We start from the raw sequence: 15585 nt of genomic DNA on the forward strand, positions 1-15585 counted from the left end.
TTTGGTGTATAAAGTTGACAAATATTTCCATTCTGTTCTCACACAATCAAGGCCTACCTTAACTAATGGTCCCCTCTCAAGAGCTCGAAGAGGAAATTGAACTGCATAAGGAAGGACTTGATCTAAAAACTGTGCGTCTTTGGTATATAAAGTTTAAAAATATTTCCATTCTGTTCTCACACAATCAAGGCCTACCTTAACTAATGGTCCCCTCTCAAGAGCTCGAAGAGAAATTGAAGAGGAAGGATTTGATCTAAAACTTGGTCTTTGGTATATAAAGTTTAAAAATATTTCCATTCTGTTCTCACAATCAAGGCCTACCTTAACTAATGGTCCCCTCTCAAGAGCTCGAAGAGGAAATTGAACTCATATGAAGGATTTGATCTAAAAACTGTGCGTCTTTGGTGTATAAAATTGAAAAAATATTTCCATTCTGTTCTCCACACAATCAAGGCCTACCTTAACATGGTCCCCCTCTCAAAGAGCTCGAAGAGGAAATTGAACTGCAAAGGACTTGATCTAAAAAGGCAGCGTCTTTGGTATATAAAAGTTGACAAATATTTCCATTCTGTTCTCACACAATCAAGGCCTACCTTAACTAATGCTCAAGAGAACATTTCCTGTGCGTCTTTGGTTTAAAACAAATATTTCCATTCTGTTCTCTTACCTACCTTAACTAATGGTCCCCTCTCAAGAGCTCTGGAAAGTTCATAAGGAGGACTTGATCTAAAAACTGTGCGTCTTTGGTATATAAGTTTAAAAATATTTCCATTCTGTTCTCCACAATCAAGGCCTACCTTAACTAATGGTCCCCTCTCAAGAGAGAGAAATTGAACTGCATAAGGCAAGGACTTGATCTAAAAACCTTTTCTTTTGTATAAAGTTTAAAAATATTTCCATTCTGTTCTCACACAATCCTACAATAACTAATGGTCCCCTCAAAAGCTCGAAGAGAAATTGAACTGCATAAGGAAGGACTTCCAATGCGTCTCTGGAATGATTTGACAAATATTTCCATTCTGTTCTCACACAATCAAGGCCATCTGAACTAATGGTCCAATCTCAAGAGTTAGAATGATTTGAAATACATCTCCTCCTTCTTCTTCTGGACACATCACCTGAAAATCAATGAATAGTAAATCAATTTGAGTATCAATATTGGAATGATCTTAAAACACACTGATGAATGATAAATGCTAGAACATTTCCAGGTTTAAAAAAACTGACACATCTGGAGTTCAAATAGCAATGTCAATGTCACCAAATGGGTGAAATACTTCCTGCAGCCTTGACTCCTGCAAAACAGCAAATGTTCAATGGGAGTAATGGTTTTCTACTTCCTGCAGCCCTGACACATCTGAAAATAGCAATGTCAATGTTAGAATGATTTGAAATACTTCCTGCAGCCCTGACACATCTGAAAATAGCAATGTCAATGTTAGAATGATTTGAAATACTTCCTGCAGCCCTGACACATCTGAAAATAGCAATGTCAATATTGAAATGATTTGAAATACTTCCTGCAGCCCTGACACATCTGAAAATAGAAATGTGAATGCTAGAAAGATTTTAAATAATTCCTGTAGCCCTGACACATCTGAAAATAGCAATGTCAATGTTAGAATGATTTGAAATACTTCCTGCAGCCTTGACACAACTGAAAACAGCAATGTCAATGCTACAATGGTTTTAAGTACTTCCTGCAGCCCTGACACATCTGAAAATAGCAATGTCAATGTTAGAATGATTTTAAGTACTTCCTGCAGCCCTGACACATCTGAAAATAGCAATGTCAATGTTAGAATGATTTGAAATACTTCCTGCGGCCCTGACACATCTGAAAATAGCAATGTCACTGTTTTAATGATTTGAAATACTTCCTGCAGCCCTGACATATCTGAAAATAGCTATGTCAATATTGGAAAGATTTTAAATACTTCCTGCAGCCCTGACACATCTGAAAATTGCAATTTCAATGCTAGAATTATTTTAAATACTTCCTGCAGCCCTGACACATCTGAAAATAGCAATGTCAATGTTAGAATGATTTGAAATACTTCCTGCAGCCCTGACACATCTGAAAATAGCATTGGCAATGTTAGAATGATTTTAAATAGTACTTCCTGCAGCCCCGACACATCTGAAAATAGCAATGTCAATGTTGGGATGATTTAAATACTTCCTGCAGCCCTGACATATCTGAAAATAGCAATGTCAATGTTGGATGATTTAAAATACTTCCTGCAGCCCTGACATATCTGAAAATAGCAATGTCAATATCAGAATGATTTTAAATAGTACTTCCTGCAGCCCCGACACATCTGAAAATAGCAATGTCAATGTTAGAATGATTTGAAATACTTCCTGCAGCCCTGACACATCTGAAAATAGCATTGGCAATGTTAGAATGATTTTAAATAGTACTTCCTGCAGCCCCGACACATCTGAAAATAGCAATGTCGATGTTAGGATGATTTAAAATACTTCCTGCAGCCCTGACATATCTGAAAATAGCAATGTCAATATCAGAATGATTTTAAATAGTACTTCCTGCAGCCCCGACACATCTGAAAATAGCAATGTCAATGTTAGGATGATTTTAAAATACTTCCTGCAGCCCTGACATATCTGAAAAATAGCAATGTCAATATCAGAATGATTTTAAATAGTACTTCCTGCAGCCCCGACACATCTGAAAATAGCAATGTCAATGTTAGGATGATTTAAAATACTTCCTGCAGCCCTGACATATCTGAAAATAGCAATGTCAATATCAGAATGATTTTAAATAGTACTTCCTGCAGCCCCGACACATCTGAAAATAGCAATCTCAATGTTAGGATGATTTAAAATACTTCCTGCAGCCCTGACATATCTGAAAAAGTAAAATGTCAATATCAGAATGATTTTAAATAGTACTTCCTGCAGCCCCGACACATCTGAAAATAGCAATCTCAATGTTAGGATGATTTAAAATACTTCCTGCAGCCCTGACATATCTGAAAATAGCAATGTCAATATCAGAATGATTTTAAATAGTACTTCCTGCAGCCCCGACACATCTGAAAATAGCAATCTCAATGTTAGGATGATTTAAAATACTTCCTGCAGCCCTGACATATCTGAAAATAGCAATGTCAATGTCAATATCAGAATGATTTTAAATAGTACTTCCTGCAGCCCTGAACCATCAGAAAATATCAATGCCAATGTTAGGATGACTTTAAATACTTCCTGCAGTCCTGGCACATCTGAAAATAGCAATGTCAATGCTAGAATGATTTTAAATGGTAACCAAAACAAAATTATTTACGATACATACATAATAAGCAAAGACACAAGATGACTGTTATAATACATAAATATTTAAACATCTACAGTAGTTGTAGAGCACTGTATTTTCTAGCTAACACAGCCTACACATATATTTCTCACGTTCTTGAAAGAGACCACTGACCTAATGATACTTAAAAGTAAGTAAAGTTTTTAAATAGAAAATGCTTGCAGTTAACTGTAAGATTACTCTGAAATATTTCTTATAAGATAAAACTGGTGTGGATCTTCTGTGCATGTGTATTATTGGCTAGCAATTATGGTACTGAACATAAATGAATTATTATTACAATATCCATAAGATGAACCCTATTCTTATGGAACAAGCCAACCACAGGGCCCACTGACTTGAAATTCAATCTTCCAAAGAATGTGGTGTTCATTTGAAAGAAGTAACAGAAGGTAATAGGAAATACACAAAGAAGAGATCAGTTATTAGTAAAGAAAATAAAATGAATTAACGAATTAACAAATTGATAAAAATGTAAGTGAATAATTACAATACAAAGAGAACGGAAGAGGAACAGATGCCCATTTTGTAAGCTTACCTGAGTATAGGAGAACTATGACTTTCATAGCCATATACTCATATTTGTCCACCTGAAGGCGGCGGAGCTGTTGGGTGAGATTGAGCATGCGTTCGATACACGGTCCAATACCCATGAGTTCGGCTTGTTCCAAAGTCATGGTGCGACCGGAGCTGACGCGGATCTCCCCAGGGGACTCCATGGAACGATAGCAACACGAGAGGAGGAGCAGCTCGCACCACGAATTGATCAGCAAGCAGATCTGATCATCTATCTGGAAAGGGAATTGGGATGTGAAATTTATGCCAAAGGCTATGTAATGGGACCTGTGAGGTCATTCAGAGCCGAAAGGAAAATTGTGAGAAAAGGAGGTTTGAAAGGTGTAACAGGAGGAAAACCTCGCGGTTGCACTTTGAAACAGTTGTTAGGAAAGGGTTGGGGAAAGTAAGATGGAAGATAGCGATCATGAACGGAGGTAGAGTGAAAGGAAAGAAAGCAATTGCAGCTAGAGAACTTTAAGTAATGCCTACAGTGCACCTCGCGAGATGCACTGATGTTAACACTACCTTCCTACGGAAACCTGGAGTTTATATGTTTTCCCTCTGTGGAACCAAGTTGATTCCCAAGCGCTAAACTCCTGCATCAGAAACATTACTATCAACTAATGAGAAGTTACCTGGATTTCTCAAAATACTGACTGTTCATTACATGTATAATACAGTAAATGATTCTCAGAGTATCTGTAGCTCATGACTTGAGGTTAGTAATATTTCAATCCTATCAATACTATACAAGTAAGGAGCTGATTACAGTTTAAGACAGTGTTTAACAATGGCCAATAAAAGGGGATAATCATCACTGAAGTTATATAAAACACCTTAATAATTAGTCTTGTTATGTGCATGCAACTATGCAGTCAGTGCATCAATAAACTGATGAGGTGCAATTCATCATATTTCATTTCTGTTTGAGGTTTTCCCATATAAGGGATATTTAAATTAAAGACTGAAAAAAAAATTAGACTTCCAGCTAAAACCAAGGACATAGACTTCTGCACACTACATTTTTACATCTCATTAAATTTTAGAAGACTTTTCAGGATTTTCAAAACTCTTCAATCAAATGTATATTGCAAAAATGTTCAACTTGTGTCTAATCAAAGAACTTTCCAAAATTCCAAAACTCTTACTTTGGGACACTTATTTGAAATAAAACAATTGAAAGAAAATTATAATATAAGAACACTGAGACATATGAACACAGTACCGTGTATTTACATATACTGTATAAGCAAAAGAAATTGCTTCCTTGTGGTTCCAGAGTCATTTTCTGAAAGTCTTCTATTTTCTCAACTGGCATGAAAATACTGTACTGTATATACAAAGACTGAAGAGCAAAACACAGAATAATAACTTTTAAAGAGACTTACTGAAATATGTCTGAAGAGAGGAAGAGATTTACACCATTTGACAATCTTATAGAGTCTGTGATCTGCAATGTGGCACAAATTATTCAGGAAATCTGGGGAATTGTTTTCCATTGCCTGGCGGGCTGCTTGTTCCGACTGCCGTAACTCTGCCATTTCACTCTCACTGCAGTGCCACAGGTGTTCTACATCATGAATTTGCTGAAAGAAAAAAGGGATGTGTTAATTATACAGTACAGATGACCAGTAACAAACATCGATTAAAAGCTGTTAAGATGGAAGTAAAATGTGATGGAACATGTAGATGGGAGAGTGACTTGTTTGATGTTAAAATCATGGGAGAGTGGCTCGTTTGATGTTAGAATCATGGGAGAGTGACTCGTCTGATGTTAAAAATCATGGGAGAGTGACTTGTTTGATGTTACAAATGAATGAAGTCTTCTCCACCTTCCTGGCCTAAAGCAAACATCCACATGAATTTTTCTGTCAGGGGCGGGGGGAGAGGTACAGCCCATAATATGCCTTGAGCAGCAAATTCTCAGCAGTACTACAGAATCTTTGCCCCGTGCTGTTGGGCTGCAGCTGCATTCCCTTTAGTCTAACTTCTTCCAATGTGACAAACAGAAAAAGTAGGCTACGGTAATACTAAATCTATAGAAGCCACTAATTCCTTTATTCGACCAAATCATGTTTTCATACTCATTTTTCGTGATCCCTTAGGTAAGATTTATAAGTCTAGCAATGTTGCTCGGGGATCTAGCTGATGGTAATCTATGCCTGTCTGTTCTGTACAAAAAAAAAGCATGAGAAATTGCCTGATTCAGGTTACCAAGTCAGGATTGCAATACCAGAATTTAACACAATAATTCCACAAATCCAGTGCTGGAATGGTGCATAGCTTACAAGCAGTATAATTACTTTTCATCTGGTCTTCAGTGTGGACAGCAATAAGGAGACGAGATATTGAATATATTTCCAAATTTACCAATGAAAATCCCTCAACCCGACTTGGTGAACTTTAGATACACCTTATGGTTTTTTGCGGCGTCCCTGCGGCCCCTAGTAGCAACCTTTCAATTCCTATACTCTACCTCTGTTCAGATTCTCTTTCCTCCACCTGACTTTCCACCCCCTCTAACAACTGCTTCATAGTGCAGCTGTGAGGTTTACCTCCTGCTGCACCTTTCAAACCTCCTTGCTGTCAATTTCCCTTTCAGCACTGAATGACCTTATAAACCTCAGCGCTTGCTTGGCCTCTGGCCTAAATTCTGTATTCCCATTCCAGTTCCAAAAACCCCTCAACGTCGTAATCCAGCCTCCTAAATAACATTCTGGGGGCCCTGATTCGAAGACGTACCTGTAGGAGAAGAGGAATAGGTTTTTCATTGGATGGAGACGGCTTCAGATCATCGTCCGAAGGCTCGGCCTTGACAGTCGGGGCATCAGGAAGCCTCTGGGGGTCTAAGTGATGTGAGGTGGTGGGCAACACAACCGGTGAAGGAAGTGGGTATGGTCCGGTGGTGTATGTGCTGCGCCCACCACGGGTTCGATCCTCTCGTATGGCTGCAAGAGAAATGGAAAAGGTGAGATAAAGAAAAATGTTAAATACCTTTTGACAGAATGTGAATGAATGAATTGAAAGTAATTCTCTGGAATGAAGTCTGAATTAAACGTTAGAGGCTGGATCACATTATAAGGCAGAGGAAAAAAGTAATGAATTCACTTATACTCCTTTCCTTAAAATGGCATCGCAGCGAGTAAGGTCACCGACCCACAGCAAGAATGCAAGTCTAGGGAAAGGACGCGAATAGAAAAATCGAAGAATATTCAATAGAAAAAAAGATAAGAGCAGAGAGAGAGAGAGAGAGAGAGAGAGAGAGAGAGAGAGAGAGAGAGAGAGAGAGAGAGAATAAAAACGTACAGAGTAAAAAGATACAGAGAGAGAGAGAGAGTAAAAGATACAGAGAGAGAGAGAGAGTCTTTGTTGTTATGATGGCGGAAGCGACCGGCCGTCACGAGATCTGACGAAGGTTAGCCTCAAAGTCGGCGAAAATAGAAATGTATGAAGTCTCCGACGGTTGCGTCAGGCGAAGTGTCCTTATCATATTTCCATGAATGAAGAAGAAGAACATGAGTCATTGTGATGAGATCGCTCTCGCCGTCGCGGAGAAAGCTGACTTTTATTCTTTTCAAAACCCAGTTGGATTCGGGATTTGCGAATTCGCTGGTTTATATGGGCACCGGATTTTGATGTTGAAAGTATTGTTCTTTTTATTTTCCATCGTGCAATTGGAACTTCAAAGCTTCAAGCGAAGATGCAATGCATTGCTACTAATATTATTCTTCTTTTAATCAAATATATATATATATATATATATATATATATATATATATATATATATATATATATATATATATATATATACTGTATATAATAACATACACATGTATATATATATATATATATATATATATATATATATATATATATATATATATATATATGATTAACAGTGATAAAAACACACACTGATTCTCTCTCTCTCTCTCTCTCTCTCTCTCTCTCTCTCTCTCTCTCTCTCTCAGAAGAACAGAAGACTAATAGAATAATATAAACAAAAATATTTTACTTAGTCATCAACGGAAAGAAATTACATATAAAAATTTTTTTACAAAGTCATTAACGGAAAGGAAAGATAAACTACAAAAAAGTAAAAAAAAAAAAAAAAAAAAAAAAAAAAATCCAGGGCCTCACCTTCCAGCTTCATGCCCATCCGGAGGCACTTGTCGAACCGACAGGCGGGGCACTTCTTCCTGGTGTTGATGGTGACGGGGCACGACGCCCCCCGCATGCAGCCGTAGTTCTTCTTGTTCTGCACCGTCCTCTTGAAGAAGCCTTTGCACGACTCGCAGGAGAAGATGCCGTAGTGGAATCCCGAGATTTTGTCGCCGCAGATCGGGCACGGGCTGGCGATGAAAAGGACAATGGGATATAGATTATAGAACAGAATAGAATGTAGAATATAGAATAGAATATACAGTTAGTAGAATATAGAACGGGCTGACGATATAAAGGAGAATGGAATATAGAGTATAGAATAGAATAGATTATATAATATATAATAGAATATACATTACAAAATAGAACGGGCTGACGAAATAAAGGAGAATGGGATATAGAATATAGAACAGAATAGAATGTAGAATAGATTATATAATATATAATAGATTATACAGTACAAAATAGAACGGGCTGAGGAAATAAAGGAGAATGGGATATAGAATATAGAACAGAATAGAATGTAGAATACAGAACAGAATATAGCATAGAATATACAACATTCAGTAGAATATAGAACGGGCTGAGGAAATAGAGGAGAATGGGATATAGAACAGAATAGAATGTAGAAGATAGAATAGAATATAGAATATACAGTAGAATATAGAACGGGCTGACGATATAAAGGAGAATGGAATAGAATACAGACTAGAATTGAGTATAGAATAGATTATATAATATATAAATAATATACAGTACAAAATAGAACGGGCTGAGGAAATAAAGGAGAATGGGATACAGAATATAGAACAGAATAGAATGTAGAATATAGAATAGAACATAGCATAGAATATACAGTATACAGTAGAATATAGAATGGGCAGACGAAATAAAGGAGAATGGGATATAGAATATAGAACAGAATAGAATATAGAATAGATTATATAATATATAACAGAATATACAGTACAAAATAGAACGGGCTGACGATATAAAGGAGAATGTAATATAGAATATAGAACAGAATAGTATGTAGAATAGATTATATAATATATAATAGAATATACAGTACAAAATAGAACGGGCTGAGGAAAACCTCAAAGCACTTGCACTATAAAACAACTGTTAGGAGAAGGTTGAGGAAAATAAGATGGAAGAAAGAGACTATGAACAGAGGCATAGCAAAAGGAATGAAAGGGGTTCCAGCTAGGTGCCGAGGAGACGCGGCATTTAGTAACAGAAAGTAGCTCCTTTCACTATCAAATTCAAAATGTATTTCTTTTTAAAGTCAGTACACGTCCAAACGCTGCGTTGAATACGTGAAAGCGGATGTACAGCCATACACTATTGTCAGATAAGCGTTTTCCTGTCTTTTTTTAACAAAGCGACAGGTGACAGGAATTGACGAACGCTTCAACCTTCCTGTTTGAAGAGAGGGGGAAGAAGGAAACAGGCCCTTCCACTGTCAAAGAGACGGGTGAGGAAGGGAAGAAGAACTTCCACTGTCAAAGAGACGGGTGAGGAAGGGAAGAGGAACTTCCACTGTCAAAGAGACGGGTGAGGAAGGGAAGAAGAACTTCCACTGTCAAAGAGACGGGTGAGGAAGGGAAGAGGAACTTCCACTGTCAAAGAGACGGGTGAGGAAGGGAAGAGGAACTTCCACTGTCAAAGAGACGGGTGAGGAAGGGAAGAGGAACTTCCACTGTCAAAGAGTCGGGTGAGGAAGGGAAGAGGAACTTCCACTGTCCAAGAGACGGGTGAGGAAGGGAAGAAGAACTTCCACTGTCAAAGAGACGGGTGAGGAAGGGAAGAGGAACTTCCACCGTCAAAGAGACGGGTGAGGAAGGGAAGAAGAACTTCCACTACCAAAGCGACGGGTGAGGAAGGGAAGAGGAACTTCCACTGTCAAAGAGACGGGCGAAGAAGGGAAGAGGAACTTCCACTGTCAAAGAGACGGATGAGGAAGGAAAGATGAACTTCCACTATCCAAAGCGACGGTGTGAAGGGAAGGGTGAGGAAGAAGGAACTTCCACTGTCAAAGCGACGGATGAGGAAGGAAGATGAACTTCCACTGTCCAAGAGCGACGATTGAGGAAGGAGAGAGGAACTTCCACTGTCAAAGAGACGGATGAGGAAGGAAAGATGAACTTCCACTACCAAAGCGACGGGTGAGGAAGGGAAGAGGAACTTCCACTGTCAAAGAGACGGATGAGGAAGGAAAGATGAACTTCCACTACCAAAGCGACGGGTGAGGAAGGGAAGAGGAACTTCCACTGTCAAAGAGACGGGTGAGGAAGGGAAGAGGCCCTTCCACAGTCAAAGAGACGGGCGAAGAAGGAAACAGGAACTTCCACTGTCAAGGCGACGGGTGAAGAAGGAACTTCTATCGGCCTCCAAAAGAGGAAGGCGAAGAGAGAGAGAAGGAGTCCCTCGCGCCTGCCCTTTAAAGAGGAGAAGAGGGCTCTCAAAGAAGCAGAGAAGAAATTGGAGAGGCCCTTCAGCCTACCTGCTTCAGTAGAGAGAGGTGGTGAATCCCTCAGGCCTAATAAAAACAAGTACAAAATGCACCGACGTTTCTTCGGCGCAATCGAGTTTTCTGTACAGCCTATGATGCTGTATGAAACTTTCAACCACGGCCCGTGACACTCAGCTACGGTCCGGTGGTGGCTTTAGCCACGGCCCATGAAACTCAGCCATGGTCCATTGGTGGCCTGTGTTGTTGGTACCTATAGCGATGCCAGAAGTACGATTATGGCTAACTTTAACCTTAAATAAAATAAAAACTACAGAGGCTAGAGGGCTAAAATTAGGTAAGTTTGAGGACTGGAGGGTGGATGATCAACATACCCATTTGCAGCCCTGTAGCCTCGGTAGTTTTCAAGATCTGAGGGCGGACAGAAAAAGTGCAGACAGAATAAAGAGCGGACGGACAGACAAAGCCGACACAATAGTTTTCCCTTACAGAAAACTAGAAAGGGGAAGAAAGAAGCCTTTCATCAAGAAAGAGGCCCTCCCCTCCAGCCTACCTCCTTCAGTAGAGAGAAGCGGAGAGGCCCTTAGGCCTAACCCATAAACAGGTGAAAAAGGGACTTGTAGCAACCCACCTGTTGATGAGCTGTTGTCGCGTGATGCCGGGCTGTGTTGGCAAGATCGAATGCGGCGGCAGTTCCGTTGTCAACCGTTCGTCTTCCTTGAGGTCCTTGGAGGATTCTGGGTGACCTACGATGGTGTGGGGCTCTCGTAGCTCCAGAAGTCCTCCGTACATCCCACCTGGGCCTGCCCCCGGGTACTGCCCGGGGACGCGACTCAGGTTCGGAGACTGATGTGGGGGCATCGGGAAGGTTATGTGGCGTTGCTGGATGGGAGACTGTTCCGAGGAATGAAATGATAATGAGTGAGATTCAAGAAGGAAATAAAAAAAAAAAAAAAAAAACATATTTTGAAAATCTTGCTGAAGGAAAAGAAGTTGGGCTGATCTATCTTTAAGGTCACAGAACTGGCCTAAAAGCAAAACTTGATTTGAAAGCATTTTTTTTTTATACATAAACGACACCTGTCCCGTTCGAGAACTCCCCGCTTCTTTCCTCCTGCCTTTGAGCATTTAAATATAAATGTAAATATAAATATAAACGCCGTGTTGGAGGCTCATTCACCGAGCGAAAAAAGCTAAATATATGAACGCCTATGATTCTGAATAACACCTACCCACGCATAAGTCTATTTAAGTCGCGGAATTTCTAAAAGCAGCCGGCCATTTCATACACTGGTGTCGGTGCCTGAACTGAAAAGTGCTTTTATCGACGCATATTTAAATCAAATGACCAGGTCCTGTGTTGCTTTTGCCATGACAGAATGGAACAGTGCTTAAAAAGTGTGATTAAAACTGAATTTCATTCTTTACAATTTTTCAGTGACACTGCCCAAGGTTATAGAAACGAGGTGTGAATCAGTCCTTTTAGAAATAACGATTTTTGCAGTCAATAAAATTCCCGCTCAGTTTTGATACCATCATTTGTGGTGATTCTCTTTGAGCTTATTTTAATACCAATATTATCTGTAGTGGTTCTCTTTATGCCTATTTTGATACCAATATTATTTGTAGTGATTCTCTTTGAGCCTATTTTGATACCAATATCATTTGTAGAGATTCTCTTTGAGCTAATTTTGATACCAATATTATTTTTAGTGATTCTCTTTGGATCTATTTTGATACCAATATTATTTGTAGTGATTCTCTTTGAGCCTATTTTGATACAAATATCATTTGTAGTGATTCTCTTTAAGCCTATTTTGATACCAATATTTTTTGTAGTGATTCTCTTTACGGCTATTTTCATACCAGTACTATTTGTAGTGATTCTTTTTAAGCCTAACCTGTTATTGATTATAGGACCATGAAATACCATTCGATCAAAGACGAGAAGGATTTATCTATTTATTTAATCATTTATCTATTTATTCAATCATTTATATATTCAAAATCAAGCTTCCAAAAAAAAAAAAGGTTTTAAGTACATGTTCTTGAAACATGAAGCATGTCTTCGAAGAAAAAAAAACATGCTTTACATCCCAGTGTAATGGGTGTTTTAGCTAATCTCATATTCGAGTAAATAAAAATAAAACTAGTCATGAAGGACAACTTTTTATATTTCACTTTACTTTCTGTTACTTCTTTCTAATGAACACCATAATATTCTTTGGAAGCTTGAATGGCTCCTGTGGTGGTGGGCTTGCCCATATGAACAGGATTCATCTTCTCAATAATAATAATAATAATAATAATAATAATAATAATAATAATAATAATAATAATAATCTTTGGAAGCTTAAAGAATTTCAAGTCAATGGCCCCTGTGGTGGTGGGCTTGTTCCATATGAAATGCGTTCATCTTCTGATAATAATAATAATAATAATAATAATAATAATAATAATAATAATAATAATAATAATAATACTGCTCTCACCTGCGAGGGAGAGTAATGTGTGGGAGAGATAGGAGATGGTGCAGAGGAATAGCTGTTGTAGGAACCGCCATACTGGGAGGCGTCACTGTTATTCCGGCTGAGTCCAGTGGAGGGCGTGTGGCTGAAATGGGAGAGACATTGAATGAATGAATAAATAAATAGATAAATCATTAAATAAATAGATAAATAAATAAATATATATACAGATATATGAATAAATATATATACTGTATAAATAAACATATAAATAAATGTATAAAATAGATAAGTAAAGAGATAAAAAAATAGATATGTAAATAAATAAATACCTAAATAAAGAGATAAATAAACAAATAGATAATAACACAAATAAATAGGCAACTAAATATACAGGTAAATAAATAAGTAGGTAAATAAGTAAATATATAAATAAATATATAAAATATTTACGTAAATAAATAAATAGATAAATATATAAATAAAGAATAGAAAAATAAGCAATAATAAGTTTACCCTTATTTGTTCAATGTGTAATGAATGGACGCACAAATCAGTAATGAAAACAGCACGCATTACGCGCATACATATTAAGGAACAATTCGAGACACATCAGTCGGGAGATGGCACGTACCTGTAGGGAGACGAAAATCCTGAGACATGCCTACTGGGTCCAGGAGACTGCGTGGGGGAGTAGAGGTGGGTTGGCGAATGGGTGTGTGGGTGGAGGCGTGGGAGGAGGGGGCTCTGACTCGGGGTGTAGGGCCCCGGGTGGACTTCGCAGCCGGAGTCGCTTCGGGGCGGGACGGGGGAGTCAGTCTGGGAGGCAGGCTGCGAGGAAGACGAGAAGAGTGTCTGTTCCTCAACGCATTCCTCAACTTTCACCTGAGAGACAGAGAAAGAGAATGGGCTGATTAGTAGGAGTCTTTTGTTTTTTTTTTTATGTATTAAAACTTCATATATGTGGTGAGGCTTTTTTTTCAGTTGTATGCACTTCTGCTGACCTAATTAATGTAATATATTCATCCTATATCTCTTTAATAAACCTATCTTTTTGCTAAGCTTTTGAATACTGTATAGATGTACTATAATATAGTATATGTATATATATATATATATATATATATATATATATATATATATATATATAAATTATAAGCATTAAGTTACAAATGTCCTTCAATATCCACGAGACGACGAACTTATCAACTAAAAAAAAAATATTCTCCTTTGGTTAACATATATGAAAATATATTATTTCCTAGGTAGAGCGAATTGGATATTAAAAGACATTTGTAGCTTAAATGGTTGTATATGAATCACGGTGGTGTGATAAAATTCATTCATATATATATATATATGCATATTCTATAACACTAATAAAGACATTATATTATGCTCGTAAATGCTGTTTACCACTGAATATGACTTGTAAATTTGTGAATAAAAATGCTTTTGTTTGAAAAATTGATGTCGACTCCTGAATGAAGTCGCCGTTTTCTTTTTTCGTCTCGGCTTCATTCGAGGGAGACTGCATAATTCTGGCTTCCCCAAAGAACTCTTAGTCTATTCGAGACGTTTGGTCACACAGGGGACTTTCAAAATAAATCAGTCGACTATTTTGTCAACGAATAAAGAGACAGTGGTGAAAGGATTTAGCAGAAATATAATTTACAGGGGATAGAAGAAAACAGTTTTAAATTACTTAAATAATAAAAAATATTGTTGCTACTACTAGAATTAACAAAGATATTAAGTACCAACAGGAGGATTAAATGATATGAAAATGAGGGAACAAAAGGAAGATTAATATGAAAGATAATATGGGAAAATATTTAAAAGCACACAAGTGAGAGGTACCAATCCAAGGCGCTCCTCTTACGTAACAGACAATAATTTCCCTGACACAGGATGGAAAACTAACGGATTGCGGTCGAATGAAATCATTCCCCCATCCGACGCCCCAGCCCCTAAAAGTTCCCCCAACATCCCCCTTCTGTAGAGAGGAAGTAACGATCCTGCAACTACTCGGCAAAACAAACGGCAGCGAACAGTCCCGGATAAACAACGTCGGTCTAGAAAAAAAAAAATCAAGAGAACGACACCACTTGGTAGATCAAACTCTCTCGTAGTCAGTTACGAACCGCTTATCTTTCGCGCCTTTTTCACTCCTCTTCCTCCCCCCCCCCATTCTTCTTCTTCTTCTTCTTCTTCTTCCACGCAACTACAGTACCTGTAACGTAACTGTCACAGAGCAGGGTAACAAACCAACGGGGAGAGAGAGAGAGAGAGAGGGGGGAATCTTTTTCTTTCTCTTTACCGCTACGAGTTTTCCTCTTCGCCGAGAAAGAATTGCTCGCCGGAAGTACATCCCGTTATAATTTTTAGGTTCAAGGTGACGCCAATGATATTCTCTCTCTCCCTATCCCCCCACCCCCGCCCCCCGCCCCCCTCTCTCTCTCTCTCTCTCTCTCATATATTCTCTCTTTTTCGAAGTTGCATTAAGTTTCCCTACAACAAAAGCACATGATGGATATATACACAAGCAATATACACACTGCAAAGCAGGTTGGCCCACA

The 15585-nt window shown here is 38.3% G+C and overlaps 1 protein-coding gene across 4 annotated transcripts in view; it reads right to left on the minus strand.

Annotated features, from left to right (window-relative positions):
• Nucleotides 1-15585, minus strand: part of Hr39 (Nuclear hormone receptor FTZ-F1 beta) — a 224166-nt gene that overhangs the window by 4362 nt on the left and 204219 nt on the right. For 2 of the 4 annotated variants that reach the window (XM_067117162.1, XM_067117174.1), the window contains exons 5-13: nucleotides 13641-13891; nucleotides 13031-13151; nucleotides 11170-11432; nucleotides 8042-8253; nucleotides 6644-6849; nucleotides 5290-5487; nucleotides 3882-4134; nucleotides 1179-1357; nucleotides 58-101 (exon numbers count right to left, since the gene is read on the minus strand). In XM_067117162.1, the coding sequence (XP_066973263.1) occupies nucleotides 1314-1357; nucleotides 3882-4134; nucleotides 5290-5487; nucleotides 6644-6849; nucleotides 8042-8253; nucleotides 11170-11432; nucleotides 13031-13151; nucleotides 13641-13891 (1548 nt within the window). In that variant the 3' untranslated portion in view covers nucleotides 58-101; nucleotides 1179-1313. Of the gene's footprint in view, nucleotides 1-57; nucleotides 102-1178; nucleotides 1358-2214; nucleotides 2382-3881; nucleotides 4135-5289; nucleotides 5488-6643; nucleotides 6850-8041; nucleotides 8254-11169; nucleotides 11433-13030; nucleotides 13152-13640; nucleotides 13892-15585 lie in introns of those variants that run through there. The other 2 variants (XM_067117155.1, XM_067117169.1) reach the window with 1 other exon arrangement.

This window comes from Macrobrachium rosenbergii, chromosome 2 (assembly GCF_040412425.1).
Source record: "Macrobrachium rosenbergii isolate ZJJX-2024 chromosome 2, ASM4041242v1, whole genome shotgun sequence".
Classification (NCBI taxonomy): domain Eukaryota; kingdom Metazoa; phylum Arthropoda; class Malacostraca; order Decapoda; family Palaemonidae; genus Macrobrachium; species Macrobrachium rosenbergii.